This window comes from Chinchilla lanigera, unplaced genomic scaffold (assembly GCF_000276665.1).
Source record: "Chinchilla lanigera isolate Chin_1 unplaced genomic scaffold, ChiLan1.0 scaffold00019, whole genome shotgun sequence".
Lineage (NCBI taxonomy): Eukaryota > Metazoa > Chordata > Mammalia > Rodentia > Chinchillidae > Chinchilla > Chinchilla lanigera.
Genome location: NW_004955420.1, coordinates 22,553,704 through 22,573,053, shown reverse-complemented (window position 1 = coordinate 22,573,053; position 19,350 = coordinate 22,553,704). Strand labels below are relative to the sequence as shown.

Genomic DNA, 19,350 nt, shown 5'->3' with positions numbered 1-19,350 from the left:
CTCTAATGGTTATTATATTGAACATCTTTTCATTTTCTCTTTTTGGCCATTAGTATATCTTTTTTGGGAAATATCTATTCAAGTCTTTTATTCATTTTTGAATTAGATTGTTTGCTTTAATATTCTGTGACATTTTCAAAATAGCTCACCTGAAAGTCAGGGAAATCCCTTGATAGGTGGTTTTTAGATTATTCTGCCTCTTTAATACAACATTATTCTTTTGTCCCTTGGCCCATGCATTCCTTTAATACAGTTTAACCCTACTTCTCTCTAGATGATTTATATTTTTTATGACTAGGTCTGAGATAGTAGAGTTTGTGTTGTATCTTGAGCACCTTCAGTTATACTGAATCTTTTTTGAAACCTTGGTAAACACTTGATTGATTTTCCCTTATTGATAATATAACTAAACATTTAATTATTACTTTTGAACCATCAGTATATATTCAATCAGTTTAATTAGGTTTACTTAATGATATTTTACTTTTTAAAGTTAATGTTCTGAGAATAATTTTGCAGACAATACATGAAAGAGTGATAGAAAAGTAAGAAGAATATTTTCCCCCAATTGCACAATGATTTGTAGGTAGTATGTCTAGGAAAGCCAGTTTTTAAAATTCCAATAAGAATACATTTTCCAGTAATAGTCTCCTAGCCAGTCCAGTAATAGCCATCTACTTTCCAATTCAGTTTCCACACTATTCTTAAGAATTTTGAAGCATTTGCTAGCATTTTGCTAATTTCACAATTTCACAATTGTGAAACATTGTGCTTAGTTCCTTTGGGCTATAGACAGATGCCTAAAGCACAGTTCTCCATTTCTTGAAGAACTACAGTCTTATGAAGGAGACGTTTTTTACATATAAAAATGATTAAAGCAAGTCAAATAGAACATTTATCTGTAGTGAGAACGTCAAAGGAATGTGGAAAATTAGAAGACTGTTGTTTGCAACCAATGGATAAGGGTTTTGTGAGAGGTGTGACTTTTAAGTCTAGAGGGAGAAACAAGAGTTTATAGATCCAGCAAGGTAAGGGTCTTCTCGGCTGAGGAGGACATGAGTACTGAAGTGCCCGGCTAGAAACCTCAGAAATGAGGAAATAGTCTGGCAATGCCAGGGCATAGAGGGCAAAAGAATGCACCCAAGTCTTTACTGTCACTTAGGGTCAGAGGCTTACTTACATTCTGTGTTTAAGAACTGGGAACCTTTGATTGCTTTTGTGGAAGGGAGTTTGGACTTGTGCTTAAGAAAACCCCAGTGAATATGTTGAGATAGGGAAGTCAATGAAAAGACTGTTGCCCGGGCACATGCGTGTACACAGAGCTCGCTAGGGTAAAAGTAGTGGGCACATGTGTGCATGGAGAGTCAACAAAATTAGCACTTTACTTGTGTATGTAGAATTAAAGAGCAGAAAACATTAAGGGTGATAAAGATGTATAAACTGCTTGACTTAAAGATGGTTCTATTAATTTAGCTTGGAAATATAGGGGGAGGAGCAGATCTTAAATGAGTAGAACTGGGTTTTACACATATAAAGTTCAAAGTGCATGCAGGACATCCACGTGGAGATTGTGTCTGAGGGTCATTCAAAAATTCAACTTGGAGACTGTGAACAAAATAAAGGCTGAGGTGTATTTGAAAGTTTGTAACAAAAACACGGCAGTTGGGACTACAAGAATTACTGAAATCATTGAAAACTGAAAAGAGACTAAGAGAGTATCTTGGGGGAAATCACTACATTTAAGAAATACAGATAGAGATGATAGAGCAAGATAGGTGAAGGATAATCTCTACTAACCAATCCACCTATGATTCCCATAGCTAAAGCCTATTAAAACGCTAAGTATGATGTGCTTTATGTACTTGGTATGTATTTTTAATGCCAAACATTTACATAGATCTATTTTTTAATCTATTAAACCACAGTATCATGTCTTCTAAATGATTGCAGAACTGAAAACCAAGGTTACACAAAGGAAAAAAAGAGTTTAATTTTTCACAAAAACTCCCAAGATTATCAGTAACATATCCTTGTGATGCTTGTACTCTGTGTGAATCTAGACACCAAAGAGGACCTCTCACTGAAGGATGTTGAAGATACCATGGTAGAGACAATTGCTCTTTGCCAGAGAAATTCTCATAATTTGAACCAGCAGCAACGGGAGGTAGGAGAATGACTACTTCAGTATTTAAAAGCTTGTTCTGTTTGAGACTAGGAATTAATTCCATTTCCATTGCCCTCTCAGCCACCTGAGTTTAATTCCGCTGGATTTTAATCACTTTTTAGCGTTCCCAGAAGTGTAAGACTCATGATATTATGAGGAGTGTCTGGCCTCTTTCTTCTCACAAAAGGCTTTATGTTCTTAGATTCAACTGTGCTGCAAAATGTAAGGTGTATGAATACTAGATGTCCCTGGTGTCTTTGGACTGAGATTTTGTGTATTCCATGTAGTGCTACAATGGGTATGTGGTCATTTATCATCTTTCTGGTCTCCGTGGATGAAAGTGAGCATGAAGAACTGGAGCAAAGCCCACCAGGGATGCAGAGACAGCTGAGAAAAGGTTAAAGCAGACTGTGATACAGTAGTTCTCAGGCTTGGCTACACGTTAGAGTCACCTGGGGAACTTTGAAAAATCTCATTGTTCTGAATGCACCCAGATCAATTAAATGAAAGTCTCTGGGGCTAGAACCCAGTCATCACTGTTTTAAAGCTCCCTCAATGACTCCAGTGTTTGGCAAGATTGGAACCACTGCTGTGACAGATCCCAGATGCACAAAGAAAGAAAATAAAACTGAAAGAGGTATAGACAAGTACCTAGTACAGGTGGATGTGACAGCAGCAAAGCAAAATCTACAGCATGAGATGTGATTGACAGCTAACTTCTGCAATGGCTTTAAGAAGTAAAGTTGTATCATGACATGGCATCCGTCCTCTGTATCTGTCCCTCTAGGGGCCAGGCCTCTGACATCATACTACCTGGCATCTTTCCATAGCCTGGGTCTCTGAAATGAGGAACAAAGTTAATTTATCATATGTAATTAGCTGTACATGTTACAATGAAAATGACAAATTTTGGTATGTTTTCTGTTCTTATGAGATTGGCAAATTTCTCCTGTAAGTTTTTGTCAAGGATCTTTCAAGGTCATAAAATATGAAAATTCTTTAAAATATAAAATGTGCATAACAAACACATTTGCATCTAAATATGACTTTTCTTTATTAAAAACTTTTCCATGAAATGATACATATTCATTTTTTAAAATCATGCAGTACAGACAGCTACACAGAAGGATTTTTAAAAAAATATTACAATATATTCATTCTATCACCCAGAAATAGCCATCATTATCATTTGGTGAACATCACTCTAGATATTTTTTGTCTGCCTAGGTTGATATACTTTTAGAAAATAATGCTTGCTTAAAAACATAGTATTCGGTCTCTTCTAAAAAACTTACATAAAAATGAGGAATTTCTAGATTTCAAATAAATGATTCTTTACCATATTTTAATAAATCTATCATTTAAAAAGTCTGAATAATTGTAATAGATTAGAATGATTATGTTTACATGTTATGATTATTTTGGTTTTAATGATATGCATCATGCCATGTCAGGAAGGAAATTCACACCACTTACCCTTGCTTCCCCCGCCTTTCCTTTATGTCTCTTAATTTTGATTAGTTCTATATTTTACCTCATTAATGCTATAACATTTATATTCTTTTCTATATACATAGTTCCCATACTTGTTTAGTCCTTTAAAAAGTGAATTATAAGCTCAGTACCCAAGTCCTTTTACCATTTTTTCCCCCCCTGAGTTTTTATTTTCATTAATCTTTTGTCAGCTGATTGTGTTTGGACATGGTTATGTTTTGACAGAGAAACACAAAAGGTTAGGATTCTTAAAGTTATGTTTATACATGTATAATGCTAAGCTTTGCCAAAATGTTTTTTGACACCTTCTCTTGGAAATATTAAGGAAAAATGAAAATTATTGATATATTTTATATAACATTTTAGGGTCACATAAAGTGAAATATATCTCGGTTCACCGAAATTAGTAGTAAAGTTAAACATAAAATCCATTACCTCCAGAACTGTAGGATTGATTGACTATAATTGAACTTTTAACCAAAGATGGGTCTTTGCCACTTTGATTTTTGGTTTTAAAGGTAAAAATCCAAATGAGTCTGAGTTGGAATTTGTTTTAATAATGATGCTACATGTCAGACCTCTTTCTGTCCTTTGAAATTCTCCCTCATCAAGATTATCATTACATCACTTACCGACTGCATATACAAAGTCTACCTACAACAGAAGTCTGTCTCTCCTTGTCTTTTACATAAACACACATACACCGCTTTCCACTTTCCCCCTCCCACTGCAGCTGTTTTCTGCCTTACTTCTGAACATGTTTCAGAACACCAACAGAAGTATTTGAATGTTCATTTTTATGTAAATACTAGTTTTGTGAAAATGCTAGACTAGCTTTTACATAATACCAAACATTAAGTTTGGGGTATATCAGTGATTATTTGCTTTCTTTCATTCTTGTATTGAAAAAGGTGAGAAGGAGCTATTGCCACAGACCCTACAGTAACTAGAAAATTTGAGATGTCCAAAAGCTTGATAGTGAGTTACCCTTAATATCTCCTACCAAAAGTTCCATCAGAAGATTTAATATTAAGGAATATTTCCTTAAAATTAGATCCCAGGGAGTTGGGTTGTCTGTTCTTCCCCAGGAAGAATTTCTAGCCACCTCCCCTCCCTTTGCAAATCTATTTATGCTGCTACAGGGATTACGTATAACAAGGATGATGGCTTTTTAATGCGTGGAATCCCTTGAAAAGAAAGCTGTTTGCTGTGTATTAGAAGAAAGTAAGTCAGGTTCATTTGTGTTGTTCTCCGAGGAGGTAGGATTGTTATTAAGGAGGGTTGTATTAATCTGTGGGCTTTTAGAGTCATCGCAGGTAAAATGTTAAGAATCAACATTAAAGAGTAAGAGAAATAAAAATATCTAGAGGGCTCTACAATTTACTTAGGGTTAATGTGGAAATTTAGTGAAAGAATAACTCCCCTACTTAGGGTCTAAACACACCCTATAGCTTTTACTATTACACCCTGCTGTCATGTCTGCCATTTAGAAAAAGAATAAACCGTTCAAAAGAGGTGATTATGGATTGTCTGGATTAAACAAAACTTAAAAGTCACATTTCCTACCAAATATAAAAAAACAAATAATAAAAATTAGGTGCGCCATACATCTAACTTACAGGAGACTATAAAATACACAGAAATAAATGATGTGGTTATAAAAACAAGTTGAAATAGGCAACTAAAAAGTAAGTTAAGTGAAACTAAGAATAATATGCAAGATTAAAAGTTCATGAGTACTGGTTAAAATAAATGGAAATTTCACTAAAATAAGGAATTGGCCAGGATATAACACAGTTAAAGCAAGTACCTTAAGAACTTAAAGAAGTATAATGAAAAGTTAGCAGCATAAAATCTTGTCCTTAACCTCAGGTGGGAGTAAATGAGGGCTTCCTCGTAGAGTTCCTTGGTGGGAGACACGCAGTGTTGCGGGGGTGTCCCTGGTTCCCTTACCCTGTCTTGGCCTTAAACCACTTCCATATCTTCTCTGCTAATCAGCTCTGCAGGAGTGGGTGGTGGGCACAGGATGTACCCTCATCTGTAAATGACCACTCTGGCTCTGCCCCATCGTTACTGACTGTTCTTTATGTTTCCTGGATGTTTGCGGTATCCCAAGATAATTTAAACTGTTAAAGTGTTTTGGCTTGATTTTTACAGTAAAGATTTTTTTCATAACACTTAGGAAGAACACTGAATTTATAGTCAAACAACTAATTTACTGCAATGTGATCTTTGACAAATTCCTGAATTTCTCTGAACTTCAATTTCTCACCACAAGTAGAGATAATATCTACTATATAAGGTTATTATGAGATTGAAATGAAAAAATATATGTAAGACAGTTAATACAGTGCCTAACATAATATAAATGGCAGACCTCACTGGGCATGGTAGTGCATACCTATATACTCAGCACTCTAGAGACTGAGGCAGAAGAATCATCATGAGTTTGAGGCCAGCCTAGGCTACATAGCAAGTTCAAGGCCAACCTGGACTACATAGCAAAACAAAACAAAATAAAGCAAAACTTAGAAGTCTCAAAATAAAACAAAAGGTAGATCTGTTGGTGAAGTTAATAATGTTAATTGAAATTATTTTCTACTTCCTGGTCTATGGTGACTTAGGAAATACAAGATAGTTCTTCATACAGGAGAAAAATTTTTGGATAGCTTTCACTCATTTGTCTTGCTTGATATTGCTAAAGAAAAAAGAGGGGGTAGTTGTGTGGGTTGTTTATTACTTTTTATCATGATATGAGGTTATTTTTAGACTTTGTCAATTCATGTTTATACCAGAGTAGGTAAGAACCTAGCAGAAAGTTTCCCTGGCTTTTTTGAAGCTTTTTCCAGAGAGACACAGAATTGTAGTTCCAAGTCTTACGTTTCCTAAGGCCTTACATTTAAGATGTCTTTTCTAGCTGTAGTCTCAGCTCCGTGCCCCCAGTACTGAGGATTGAACCCAGTGCTTTTGTGCATGCTAGACAAGTGCTGTACCACTGACCTGTACCCTTTAACCTGCTATACCTTATTTTGAGTCAGGGTCTCACAGTTACCCAGGCTGGCCTTGAACTTGTAATCCTCCTGCCTCTGCCTCCCAAGTAGCTGAGGTTACAGTTGTGTGCCACTACACCTATCCTGGCCTTTGCTTTTTATCATCTTTTTTCTATCTAGTCAAATAGTCCTTACTTTCTTCTTAGAAGTTTTACCAACAAATGTACATCAGAAATACATTTCAAGCTGTAAAACACCATGCTGATGTTTGTTATTTCAAACAGTAATGGAGGACTTTGGTTTCTCTTTGGTTGCCTCTGACATCATAGGCGCTCTGGTTTCCCTTACTGGAGGCCATGATGGCCCCTCAGAAGCTGTCCGGGGCAGCTGCACCTCACCTGCACTCTGAAGGTAAGTTCACTGGAACTGCAGTGACTCAGCCACCTGTACATAAGACCAATTTTTGTCTGCAAAAGATACCATTCTCATATTTTTCCCAGTAGCATATTATTTCCTTTAATGAAACCATATTTTAGTATTGATCTCATCTTTCAGGTTTAATTTTTTTGTTATTGTCACATATGTAATTTATCTTGAATAATACTGTTTTTGCAACTTATCAGCAGTTAATTTTAAAATATCAGACTGGCTTCGGTTACCTAAGTTTCTAAGAAGGTATTTTAATCTAACCTTAATGTCAACATTTTATTGCAACAGCTCTGAAATCTTTGACCATGCAAGTTCTAAACAGCATGGCGGCCTTTATTGCCCTTCCATCAATCTTGCAAAGAATCTTACAGGTGAGCTAAAGGGACTTGGGGACTACATGTTGATTGATTTCAGCTAATGTTTTACTAGTACTTGGGTTGATGATTAAATGGATCTCAAACATAATACAGCTAATTTGGACATTAGCTAAATATCTAACTTTTGACCTTTATCCTTGACTCTTTTTTCTTGGCATGAATTTGTCTGACATAAGCTTGTGACATTCGTTTAGAGTATATAGCACTCAGTAAGTAGTCACTGGTTCCTTGGGATTCAGATACACAGGCTTCCTATTATTGTGTCTTTGAGGAGAGAATTATCATTTATTCCAGCTGATGACACTTTAGATCAAAAAGAAATAATCTAAAAATTAATATAGGCATTTTGTAGTCATTGGTTATCATTCAGGTTTTTCAACGCATTCTAAAACTATTTTTATGTTCAAGATTCATCTCTAGCTCTAAATTCCTGGTGTTTTTTTGTCCAGAGTCTTTGTAAGAAACATCATCTCTGCCTGTTTTCTTTCACAGAAAGGCCTGAGCTGCCCCAACTTCATCAAAAAGAGAACACTGAAAATAGACTAAGATATATTTTTAGAAAAACCTCGAGCATCCTTGAGGAAACAGCAGGAATTATACATAGAATCCATTTTGTCTTCCCTCACTATATGCATTATGGAGACATAAAAAAAAAATCAAACAGTAATATGATACCCTTGATTATTATAACTTTCAAATGATTTTTATCTAGTCAGATGTCCCTATCAGATCTCTTTTAAGATTCTCCAAGAGCTACTTCCCCTGTGGTGTGAAGCTCCTGGGCCTCTACTGATAAAAAGCAAAACACCCAGTATGTGTCATCACACGATCATTAAGTTTACACACACTGCCACGTTTGATTCTTGGCAGCTATCGTGTGTAAAATAATTCCTCCATAGAGACCACGTCTCATATCCATTTTAAAATACATTAATCATAAAGTTTTAATGAGATATAAGGTAATATCTCCATAAGGCAGGAATACTTTATCAAGTAAATTAGAAGAAATGAAATTCTGAAAGCAGAAAGTTAGCCTGGTGTGGTGGCGCACGCCTCTAACCCTAGCCCTCAGGAGGCCAGCGTGGGATGATCACTGTGAGTTCAAGGACAGCCTGGGCTGTATAGTGGGGCTCTGTCTCAAAGAACCCAAAGTAAGTAAATAAAAGCTGAGGTAGGGTGTCACTCGTATACATTTTGCTTTGTGCTGTGCTTTAATCACACATTCTAATACAGTAGTATTTTTCCCTTGGGAAAAGCATGTGCTTTTTTTCTAAATTTTAGTATTTCAACACTTAACATCTCTGAAGCATTTTGGTAATTGAAAATCTCTTTCCTTGAGTTATAATAGCATTCATTATAATTGTTTTCTTATCAGTTTCTACTTTCAGGGGTTATTAACTCCTCACTAACCCAGAGAATATGCTATTTGTCTTACTCCGTATTCGTACAGAGGCGTTCCTTTTCTCAAGGTGTTTCCACAGTGATTTCTTGAGGTAGGTAGAGGTACTGTACAAGTCTCTGCTAGCAGAGGAGGAACCTGAAGGACAGAGAAGGTAAAAGCCCAGCCCACGGTTAGCACAGCGCCTGGACAACGACCAGTTTCCCATTTCCTAATTCATGTTCTTGTGTATTACATTATTTAAGCTCTTCTCATTTGGTTCAGCCTCTGTACTTTTAAAAAGTTAGTCATTAACTTATTAAATACCTACTTAGATGTAGATAAAAAAGACAGTTCTTGCCTCACAAGAGCTCTCATAAGAGAGATAGAAAAGCCAGGTGTGGCAGTACACACTTGCAATCCCAGCCACTCAGGAGGCTGAGGCAGAGAGATTGCAAGTTTGAGGCTAGTCTAAGCAACTTAACAAGTCCCTATCTCAAAATAAAATCTTCAAAAAGAGAGAGAGCCAGCATAAAGCTGCGTGCTAGAATGCTTACCTAGCGCACGTGAGACCCTAGCTTTAGTTCCCACTCAGAGAAAGGTGGGGAAGGGGAGGGAAGGAGGGAGAGAGGGAGAGAGATCTAGAGAAATCAATTGATTGATTCATGGTGGCTGCTTTTAAGGATTATCTGCTCCAACCTCCGTGTGATTACCAGGGATAACTGCCGTATCTCCATCCCTGTGCCAGTCCACATGGTAGCACCAGGAGGAGCCATGTGAAAGTGTGACCCTGCCTTCTCATTCTAGCCAGTTCACTCAGGGTGGGCAATGGTGTCAGCAGAGCAGGTGTCTCATCTGGGAAGTTTTGGAACTGAACTGGAGAAGGATATGTAAGTCTGTCTTCAGGTTTCTGGATGATACAGGGTACAAATTTCAGGACAGTGATGATTAGCTTTTCATTATATGAGCTGGAATAAAAAAAAAAAAAAAAGATAATCAACAGAGAAATGACAAAGAGAACAGCAACACAAAGAAGTGTGTGAACAGGGTGTATAGAGAGGATTCAGGACTCACGAGCCGGGAGAGGAGACAGCATATGGAGAAAATCTTGACAGTATTTGAGTTCCTTCTTCCAATTTTTAAGGCCTACCTGCATTTATTTGCTTGAGTCCTTGAAACATGCTAGTACCTTTACAATAATTACCTTTTTTGAACAAGTTAGATGAGTTGGCTTTTTGAATATATATATAGCCAAAGGAATACAGAAAAATTAGGTATCTGAAACAGACCAGAGAATTTGGAAAGATTTCCTGGGGGAAAAGATGTCTGAGCTGAATCTTAAAGAGCATAAAGGAATCAGGAAAAGAAAGGAGATAGGATTATTCTAAGCACAGAAAGCTATATATATAAAGACTTTGAGGTGAAAACATGGTACATCTGAGGAGCTGCAACTGCTTAAGTATGCTCAGAACATTAGACAAGAATAAAGGGGAATCACAGAACTAAAATTTCAGAGGTAGGCAGGGACTGTGTCCTTAATTGCTTTGTAAACCATAGTAAAGACTTTGGATTTTATTCTAAAAAACAATAAGTTGTCATCAAGATTTTGAGTAAAGAAATGATAGAATTAGGTTTCTTTTTAGAAAGATCATGTGGATTATAGAGGAAATTGGAAGGAATTAAGACTAAAAGCCAGATAGATGGTAATAGGAAGGTAATGGGTACTCGGAGTTTATTAGTTGGGTTACAAAGAATGGAGAAAAGAAGATGGATTTGGAGATGACTTAGATGGAAGAAGCCACGGGACGTGACTGTTGTAACAGGGCGCACAACAATGCAGGGGACGCACAGGGAGCTTAGTCGGTCTCCCAGCTCCAGGTTCATGTGGCGGATGGAAAGCAGAGGAGAGTATAAGACCGAAATTTTGAAGAGCGAGTAAGAGGAGACCTATGCTTGGAAGTCATCAACATCAATATGGTAGTTAAATTCTTGAAACTAAATCAGCTTTATGAGGAAGTACAAGGAAAGCGAGAGAATGCAAGTGCAAAGAATGCCAGAGATGGAGTTGTAGGAAATATTTAAGTCAGATCTGTTTCTCTTTTACTTCCTATTAGAATATACAGCCCTCGAGAGATAAGACTAGCCTTTCCCTCATGCAACTTTATCATATCACCCAGCCCAGAGGCACTGGGAATATAAGTCCTCAGTAAATCTTCCTAGAATGAATAGAAACCAAGAATGGAGTAATTCCCTTTCTAGCCAAGATAGAAAAAAGAGGCTGAAGTTACCCTCTTGCTTGAGACAGCCCAAATCTAAACAAAATATTTGAAATGATTTTCAAAAATAAAAGTAGTAGCTATTATACAGTGAAGCTCAGTGATTCCTGAGAAGCAGGAAATAAAGTATGCCCTACTGGTAACCAATGTGGCCATTTTTAAAAAGTTAAAGAGCCAGGCTTGGTGGCACATGTCTGTAATCGCGGCACTTGGGAGGCTGAGGCAGGAGGATCACTGTGAGTTCAAGTTCAGCCTGGACTACATAGTGAGTTCAAGGCAACTTGAACTATATAGTGAGACCCTGTCTCAAAAAAAAGGTTACACTTACCATGTGATCCAGCCATTGAACTCCTAAATAATTACCCAAAGCAGATAAAAGGATATATACACAAAGAGTTTTACACAGATAATCTCTAATATAGTCACTTGTAATAGCCAACAAGTAGGAACAAGCCAAATTTCCCTTACTAGGCGAATAGGTAGAAACTTTTTTATACCCATACTATAATATTGCTGCAACATAAAAAGAAATGAACTATTGACACACACTGTGCCTTAACTTGCACTGCTGAAATAAAATACTATAAACTGCATGACTTACACCATGAACACTTACTTCTCATGGTTCTGAAGGCTGATAGAGATCACCTTGCCAAGACAGCCAGGTTTTGGTGAGGGCTGTCTTCCTTGTTCACTAATCCTCGAGGGAGGGAGAGGAGAGAAAGAATCAAAGAGGAAGCAGTCTCACTCCTGTGTCTCCTACATGGTCAGTAATCCCAGGAAGCTAAGGTGTATCGTGGGTTGTTCTGATGAGAAGCTCTCTGATTTTTCTCTCATCCCAGCTCACGAGAACTGAGAACCAGCTCTCCCAGATTATTAGCCTAGCTATACATGTAACTGTGAGTCTGTTAGCAAGAGAAACATGGAGGTTTTAGATTCAGGAACACCTTGTTCAATAGAGGAAGGTAGTAAAGTACAGGGCTAAAAATGATGATTTGGAAAACCTACTGGTAAGATCCCAGTGCTTCTCTCCCCGTTTCCTATAGCTGTCACACACTCCCCTCCCCGAGTCCCAAGGAGGAGAGGGGAGGGCTCTTTCTTGAGGCACTGAGTGATTTCAGAGAAACAACCTACATGAGATTTCCTCAAGAAAAAAGCCACTGCCCTGTCTCCCTCCACAGAAGTGCATCAGTCAGCAGGCCTCAGCTATACAACCAGCCCTTTCCTTCAGACTTACTATTATTACTGATTTATAGAGCAGTGCTAGATTTACAGAAAAATTGCACAAGTATGGAGACTTCCCATTACTCATTCCTTTCCTCTCTCAACAGTTTTCTGTAGTATTAGCATCTCATATCAGTAGAAAACATGTGCTGCAATTTATGAGCCAATGTTATGCATTATTATTAGCTAAAGTCCATAATTTATATTAGGATTTACCCTTTAATAATATAGTTCTGTGGGTTTAGACAAATGCATAATGTCATTCATCCATCATTACAGTATCACACCAAATAGTTTCACTGCACTGAAAATCACCTGTGCGCCACCTCATCGTCCTCCCTGCTCTGATTGTTTGGCAACCACTGTTTTATTTGTAACTCTCTCCACAGTTTTACCTTTTCCAGATACAATAATTGGAATAATAAATTGTATTGCCTTTTTTCCATGTAGCAATATGGATTTAGTGTTCTTTTATATCTCTTTGTCTCAATAGTACGTCTTTTTTCAATTGAAAATTTTATTAAGATACTTGAATATTCATATACAGTTGTAAGAAAAAATCAAGGATCCCTTGTTCACTTTGCTCAGTGTTCCCCAATGGTGACCATTTGAGAAATTGTAGTATAATAAGAAAACCAGGATATAGACACATGCAGTTGAGCAGCCTTACTCAGGTTTCCCCAGTTGTACTCATTTGAACATTAAGTTCTATGGCAGGTGACATCACAGTGGTAAGGGCAATTGTACATGAGGAAGAGATTATATCACCAGACTGGCACCCAGTGAAGTCAGGGAGTGGCCCATCTTACTCTTTCATAACAGCACTTTCATGAGAACAAACTCAAGATCTCTTCAAAACTACGTTAGTATTTCCAAGGGCAGTGTCCCAATGACTTAAATGCCTCCCAGGAGGCCCCACCTCTTAAAGGTCCTACCACATCCCCACACTGCCACACTGTAAACAAAATTTCCAGCACATAAACTCTTGAGGTGTAAACAACATCCAAACCACAGAAACAAGAAATTTCCTTTTCCTGTCTTATTGCATTAACTAGAACTTTGAGTGCAATGCTGAAAAGATGTGGTGAGAGGGGATATCCTTGTCTTGTACTTGATGTTAGGAGGAAGTTGAGGAAATTGCCCCTATTTCTAGTTTGTGGACAGTTTTTTTAGTCATGAATGGATATTAGATTTTTTTTTTTTTGGTTTTTCTCCGGTACTGGGAACGAAACTCACGACCTTGTGCTTGCCAGGCAGAGCTAAATCCCCAGCCACTGGATATTAGATTTTTTAAAGCACTTTTTCTGCACCTACTGATGTGAGAATATTTCTTCTTTAGCCTGTTGATGTGAGGCATTACATTAGCTGACATTTGAATGCTGAATCAACCTTGTACATCGAGGGTAAATCCAACTTTTTATATACTATTGAATGGAATTAACTGGGTAACGTTTTGTTGAAGATTTTTTAATCTACATTCATGAGAGTTACTAGTCTGTAGTTTTCTCTTGTAATGTCTTTATCTGGCTTTGATATTTTAATGATGCTGGTCTCATGGGATGAGTTAGGAAGTATTCCTTCTGCTTCTATTTCTGGAATAGGGTGTAGAGGATTGGTGTATTTTCTTCCTTGAATGCTTAATAGAATTCTTCATCATTTTCTTAAACATCTACATTTTTTTGTTTTTTTTGTTTTTTTGAGACAGGATCTCGTTGTGTAGTTCACATTGGCCTTGAACTCATTTTGTAGCCCAGGCTGGTCTCAAACTCCTGGCAGTCCTCCTGCCTCAGTTCTGAGATTACGGGTGTGCACCACCATCCCTGGCAGCATTCTAAATATTTAACCCACTTTAAATCCTTTTCACTAGAGTATTTCATGGAATATTTTAAGAAATAAGTCCCCCACCACCACCTGCTTACGCTCAACCCAGCCCCACTGTCTTGGTTACTTTTTTCTGGCTACTGGGACAAAATACCTGATGCCCAAAATTAAGGAAGGAAAGGTTTTTTTCACTTACAGTTCGTGGAAGTTTCAGTCTATACTTGGCAGATTATAAGGCATAGTGGCACATGGCAGAGGGCTGCATCTCAGGGCGGCAGCACACAGCTAAGCCACAAGCACCCACCAGGGCGGAATGGGGGAGGAATGGCCCCAAGCAGCTTCTTCCTCTCCCTTACATATGCAAACTATCCACTCCAGGGTGGTTGCAGCTCTCACACCCATATTCAAACTCTAAAAGCCTGCCCCTTGTCCGCATGAGGCATTGGGGGGACACACAGACATAAACCATAACACCCACTCTTCCACTCGAAACACTTCATCCCCACCTCTATAGTGACTCACCTCCTAAACTGTGAGTTTCTTCAAACCAGAAACTATATATCTCATATACTATTTTGCCTCAAGCCCCAAACATGGTGCCTAGAAGATAGTATATGCTCAGTAAATAGTAGTTGGCTCAATCACCTAATGTTTTTGAGTAGTTTTCAAAAGCTTATAAAGCACTTTGTGCTCATTATCTTTTTAAAAAAATCTTGGTACACACTGATTAACAGTGTCCTCACATTCCTAGTGAGGAAAGTGCCACTCAGGAAGATTAAATGACTTGCCTTAGTTTATTCAGTTATTAAATTAGAACAGCCAGAACATTAACCCAGCTCTTCCAACTTCTAGTTTCAGGTCTTTTCTTCTGTACCTAACGTAAGTCAAGGTTTTCTTCATATTCATCTTTATCAGGTTCCTTAGGGAGGAAGTGGAGAGTGACAATTATTTAGATGCTTAGATACATTTTAAAGTAAATTTTCCAAAAGAGAGGTTCATATGATAAAGCCTCAGAGATCTTCTTCATCTCCACATACTTGTATAAACTGATACCGGGGATGTCAGTTATATAGGTTCCTCTAATGAATATTAGTTTATAAGTAAGGGAGAATTTTTAAGGGACGTATATTTTTGTCATTCTGTCTTCATTCCATTATAAAAATAATTCTTCATTTCTAAGAAGCTGTTTATGTTTCTTAGGGAATGAAAGCAAACAAATTATATGTAGGGTACCATTCATATCTCAAAGTAATGGCCATTTTGTAAAGATTTTCATTTTAAAACAAATCACATACCTACATGATGCAGTAAGTACTAATAAACAGCAGGAAAAAAATAGTAATCACCTTTTTCTAGTGTGCTTTTGGAAAATTTTATGTAGGGTACCAAATGTGCCCTTTTTTCATAGTTTACAAATAAGTTAAAGAGGAAACTCAGTAGTTACTCATTGCTAAAGAATCTAGCTGACATCTTTGGAAAATAATTTGAAGAGTTAGTAGATTGTATACATGCTGTGCTAGAAGCCTTGAGCTCACTTTTGCATTCTATAATTTATATGTTGTCCCAGCATGAGGTAGTTTTCATGGTTTTGCTTTTAAATTATGTATATTAAAATAAAATGTACTGATACATATATGACCTATAAAGATTGCTTCTTTTTCCCAGAGATTAACCTTTTAAGACATCTTTATTCTCCAAAGCACTGTTGTCATAAACACATGGCAGAGCTACAGTTACTTAATATTGGGTGCATATATTATTTTAGATATTACAATAGATTTCTTGACAGTAAGATATTACACTGCCCATTGATACTTTAAGAAATAAGTGTACTGACTGGGACCTTGATCAAAGTATAGTTAAATAAACATGGAAAAGCATTAACATGGTTCTGTTTTTATGCAAGGAAAATAAAAGAAATTGCCTGACAGGTGTATAATCTGAATTGTTTCTCTAGAAACAACTTGTCTGAGATACCCATAATTTTGTCTTTTGTAAGTACAGTAGTCTTCGCATCACTTTTCTAATGTAGCTTAGAGATGTAATCTCTAGCTATGAAGCAAAACTTTCCTATTAAGCTTACATGACTTGTTCAAGCCTTACTCATAAATTTGTTAATTAGTACAGAGGACCAGAGGAACTATGGCAGACGGCTCCATGCTGCTGTAGGCAAGCTCACCATAGTGAAAACTAGTCTCTGTTGGAAACTGCACCACGTAGTCTGCATGAGCCATCAGGGAGCCCACACGAGAGAAATAAGCCAATCCTGAGTTGGTTCTGCCAGTTTTTTCTGCTGCCATGTTTCTGGTTTTTCTTACATGGTTTTTCTTACAGCACCAAAATTTTGCCAGCCTTATTCCCTGCAAAGTAGCCAGAAACATTACCCATATTTTCTAACAATCATTTGTTTATTTGGTTACCCATATTTCCCAATAAAAATTTAGTGGCTTATGTGTCTATACTTAAAGAGGTCAGTAGAAACATGGAAAACCCTTAAAAACATGGTTTCTGACATACCTAGATTCAAATCCCAGCTTATCTGCTTCACAGTTTTGTGACTTAGAGTTTACTTAACCAATCTAAGCCTCAATATTTTCATTCATTAAAGTTGATGAAGGGTTAGGGCTTAGTAATACACACCTATAATTCCAGCACTTTTGGGAGGCTGAGGTAGGGGGTTCACAAGTTTGAGCCCAACCTAAGCATCTTGGTTACTTTGTGAGACCCTTTTGCAAAATAAAAAAGGGCTGGGCACATAGCCACATAAAAAAAAAAAACTGAAGAAATGTAGTGACATGATAAACACTGTTATTCCTCAGATTTTGTGGGAATTGATTGCAGGACCTCTTAAAGACATCAAAATCTGTGAAGGTTCAAGTCCCTTACGTAATGTGGCACAGTAATTTTTGCATCACCTGTGTACATCCTCCTACCTACTTTAGTTACCTCTGGATTACTTTTAATACCTAGTAAAATATAAATGCTGTGTGAATAGTTGTGATGTTCTGTTGTTTAGGGAATAATTACAAGGCAAAGGTCCATACATGTCTAGTACAGTTGTACTTTTTTTCTAATAGTTTCAGTATGCAATGAGTTGAATTCATAGTTGCAGAACATATAGATATAGAGGACTGTTTGTATAAAGTGCTTAGCACTGCATTTGGCATACACTACCTATTTAATAAATAGCTACTTTTAGCATTATTATATAATTAGATTCCTCTCTGGCATGGAAAATTCATTTATGTCACACATAACTTCATATAAAAGTAAAGTAATAGGTTAAATATGCTCATTAGCCATTTTAAAATTATAATTATCAGTCTAGCCAAAGGTACAGCAAAATGAGCACACAGATATGCTGATAGAGATAAAAATTGCATAATAAACTTTTGAAAGAGCAATTTGGCAATGTATATTTATAGCCATAAAATGGTCTTTGAGTCTGTAATTCCCTTTCTAGAAATTTCCCCTGAAAAAAAGTATAAGAGATTGAGACAGAAATTTATAGCCACTAGCGTGTGATAATATGTGGGGTTTGAGCAAAAGGAAAATACAAACGCTGAGCAGCAGAGAATGATTAAATAAATCATGGTAGTTTCATATGATTCATATCCTGCAGCCACTAAGAAATATTTGATGATATGGGAAAGTACTCATAAGTTTAAAAAAATGTTTAAAAAAGATGTAAAAATATGTAAAATACTAAAATTTTGTATACTAAGAAATACATCCTTTCCTTGCCTCCAGAAATAAGACTAGAGAAATATACATCAACATGCCAACAGTGTTTATCTCTGGTAGTTAGATTTCAGTTTTTGATTTTTGTGGGGCTTTCTGTTTTGTTTTTGTGTGGGCTTTTGTTTTTGTTGTTTGTTTTTGATACACTTCGTGTTTTCCAAATCATGCATAGTAAATACATTACCTGGCACACCTAAGGTAAAAGAGCAGAGGAAAAAACATGGGGGTTCTAGGCGACTGTGGTTTATCAGGAGTAACTTTACTGAAAAAGGTTTTTAAAACTATAAGCTGTGCTTTTAGGTGTTGCTTGTCTACAAAACTAAAGGAATTCAATTGGTTTGGGCTAAAGTGTGGCTTACTATGGATCACAAACGAAGCTTGTTGAGTAGACTCTAGTATTCCTGAGTACATTGGTTGTAATATAGCTGATAAGAAAGAACTCAAAGGAGAATTGATGTTTAGTATAAAGCAGAGGCTGCATCTAACAGAAGCAAAACTGGAATGAAGTTGAATCAGACTTGTAAAGATTATTAAGAAAGAGGCTTAGATCACCTAAATTTGACTTCCAGAATGTTTGAGATGTTCAGATAGAGATTCATGTGCATTTCCAGTGAAAAGTTCATGGAAGAATAAATACCTTGTGACTATAAAATAGTACTTGAGTATTGTTGAGTACTTTATATCTTAAAGTAACCTTAAAGTACCAAGAATCATTAACAAAATTATGATTTTTTTTTTTTTTTTAAATTAGGATCCAGTTTATGGGAAAGGAAAACTTGGAGAAATTCAAGGCCTTATTCTGGGAATGTTAGATACCTTTAACTATGAACAGGTATGTAAACTATTTGTTATATCTAAATCTGTCTTAAGGTAGAAAAAAACTGTATATTTTTTACATTGCTTGTCCCCCCTGCCATTTGCTTCTATATTTTTTATTTAAAAAACACCACCTATTTACTGGAAGTTAGGGAGATTATGATATATATGTATTTTTCCATATTTTTAAATTTCTCTTGACCTTAATTCACACACACACACACACACACACACACACACACACACACACCCCAGAATATGGAACTGCATCTATTTCAGATTCCAGATTCATTTTATTATTGTTTATTTACTGACAGTGAGGCCAGTATCTTCTTTCCAGAATGACAGCATGAGAAATTACATGGAAAGCATAATTGATTACAAAGCAATTGCCCATCAGAAGGAAGAGTTACTATGAATATACAAAGTTGTAAAATAAAACTAGCATTCTTTTGAATATTCTGAAATAGTTCATTACCACTGACCAAAAATGGTTGTTAGTCTTCCCTTAACTCAAAATTACTTGTAACTTTAATTCTCAGTTCTTACTTGTGGAGCTTATTTGTGCCAGTTTGGTGTATTTTTTTCCTTGGGAAAAGTATCATTTGGCATGTTTGGTATAGTGCCTGCTGTTTTAAGA

General features: G+C 36.6%; 1 protein-coding gene across 2 annotated transcripts in view; it reads left to right on the top strand.

Annotated features, from left to right (window-relative positions):
* Vps8 (vacuolar protein sorting 8 homolog (S. cerevisiae)) overlaps positions 1-19,350 on the top strand; it is a 211,019-nt gene that overhangs the window by 142,041 nt on the left and 49,628 nt on the right. For both annotated transcript variants that reach the window (XM_005383304.2, XM_013513539.1), the window contains 4 exons: positions 2,061-2,164; positions 6,978-7,059; positions 7,366-7,448; positions 18,646-18,726. In XM_005383304.2, the coding sequence (XP_005383361.1) occupies positions 2,061-2,164; positions 6,978-7,059; positions 7,366-7,448; positions 18,646-18,726 (350 nt within the window). The remainder of the gene's footprint in view (positions 1-2,060; positions 2,165-6,977; positions 7,060-7,365; positions 7,449-18,645; positions 18,727-19,350) is intronic.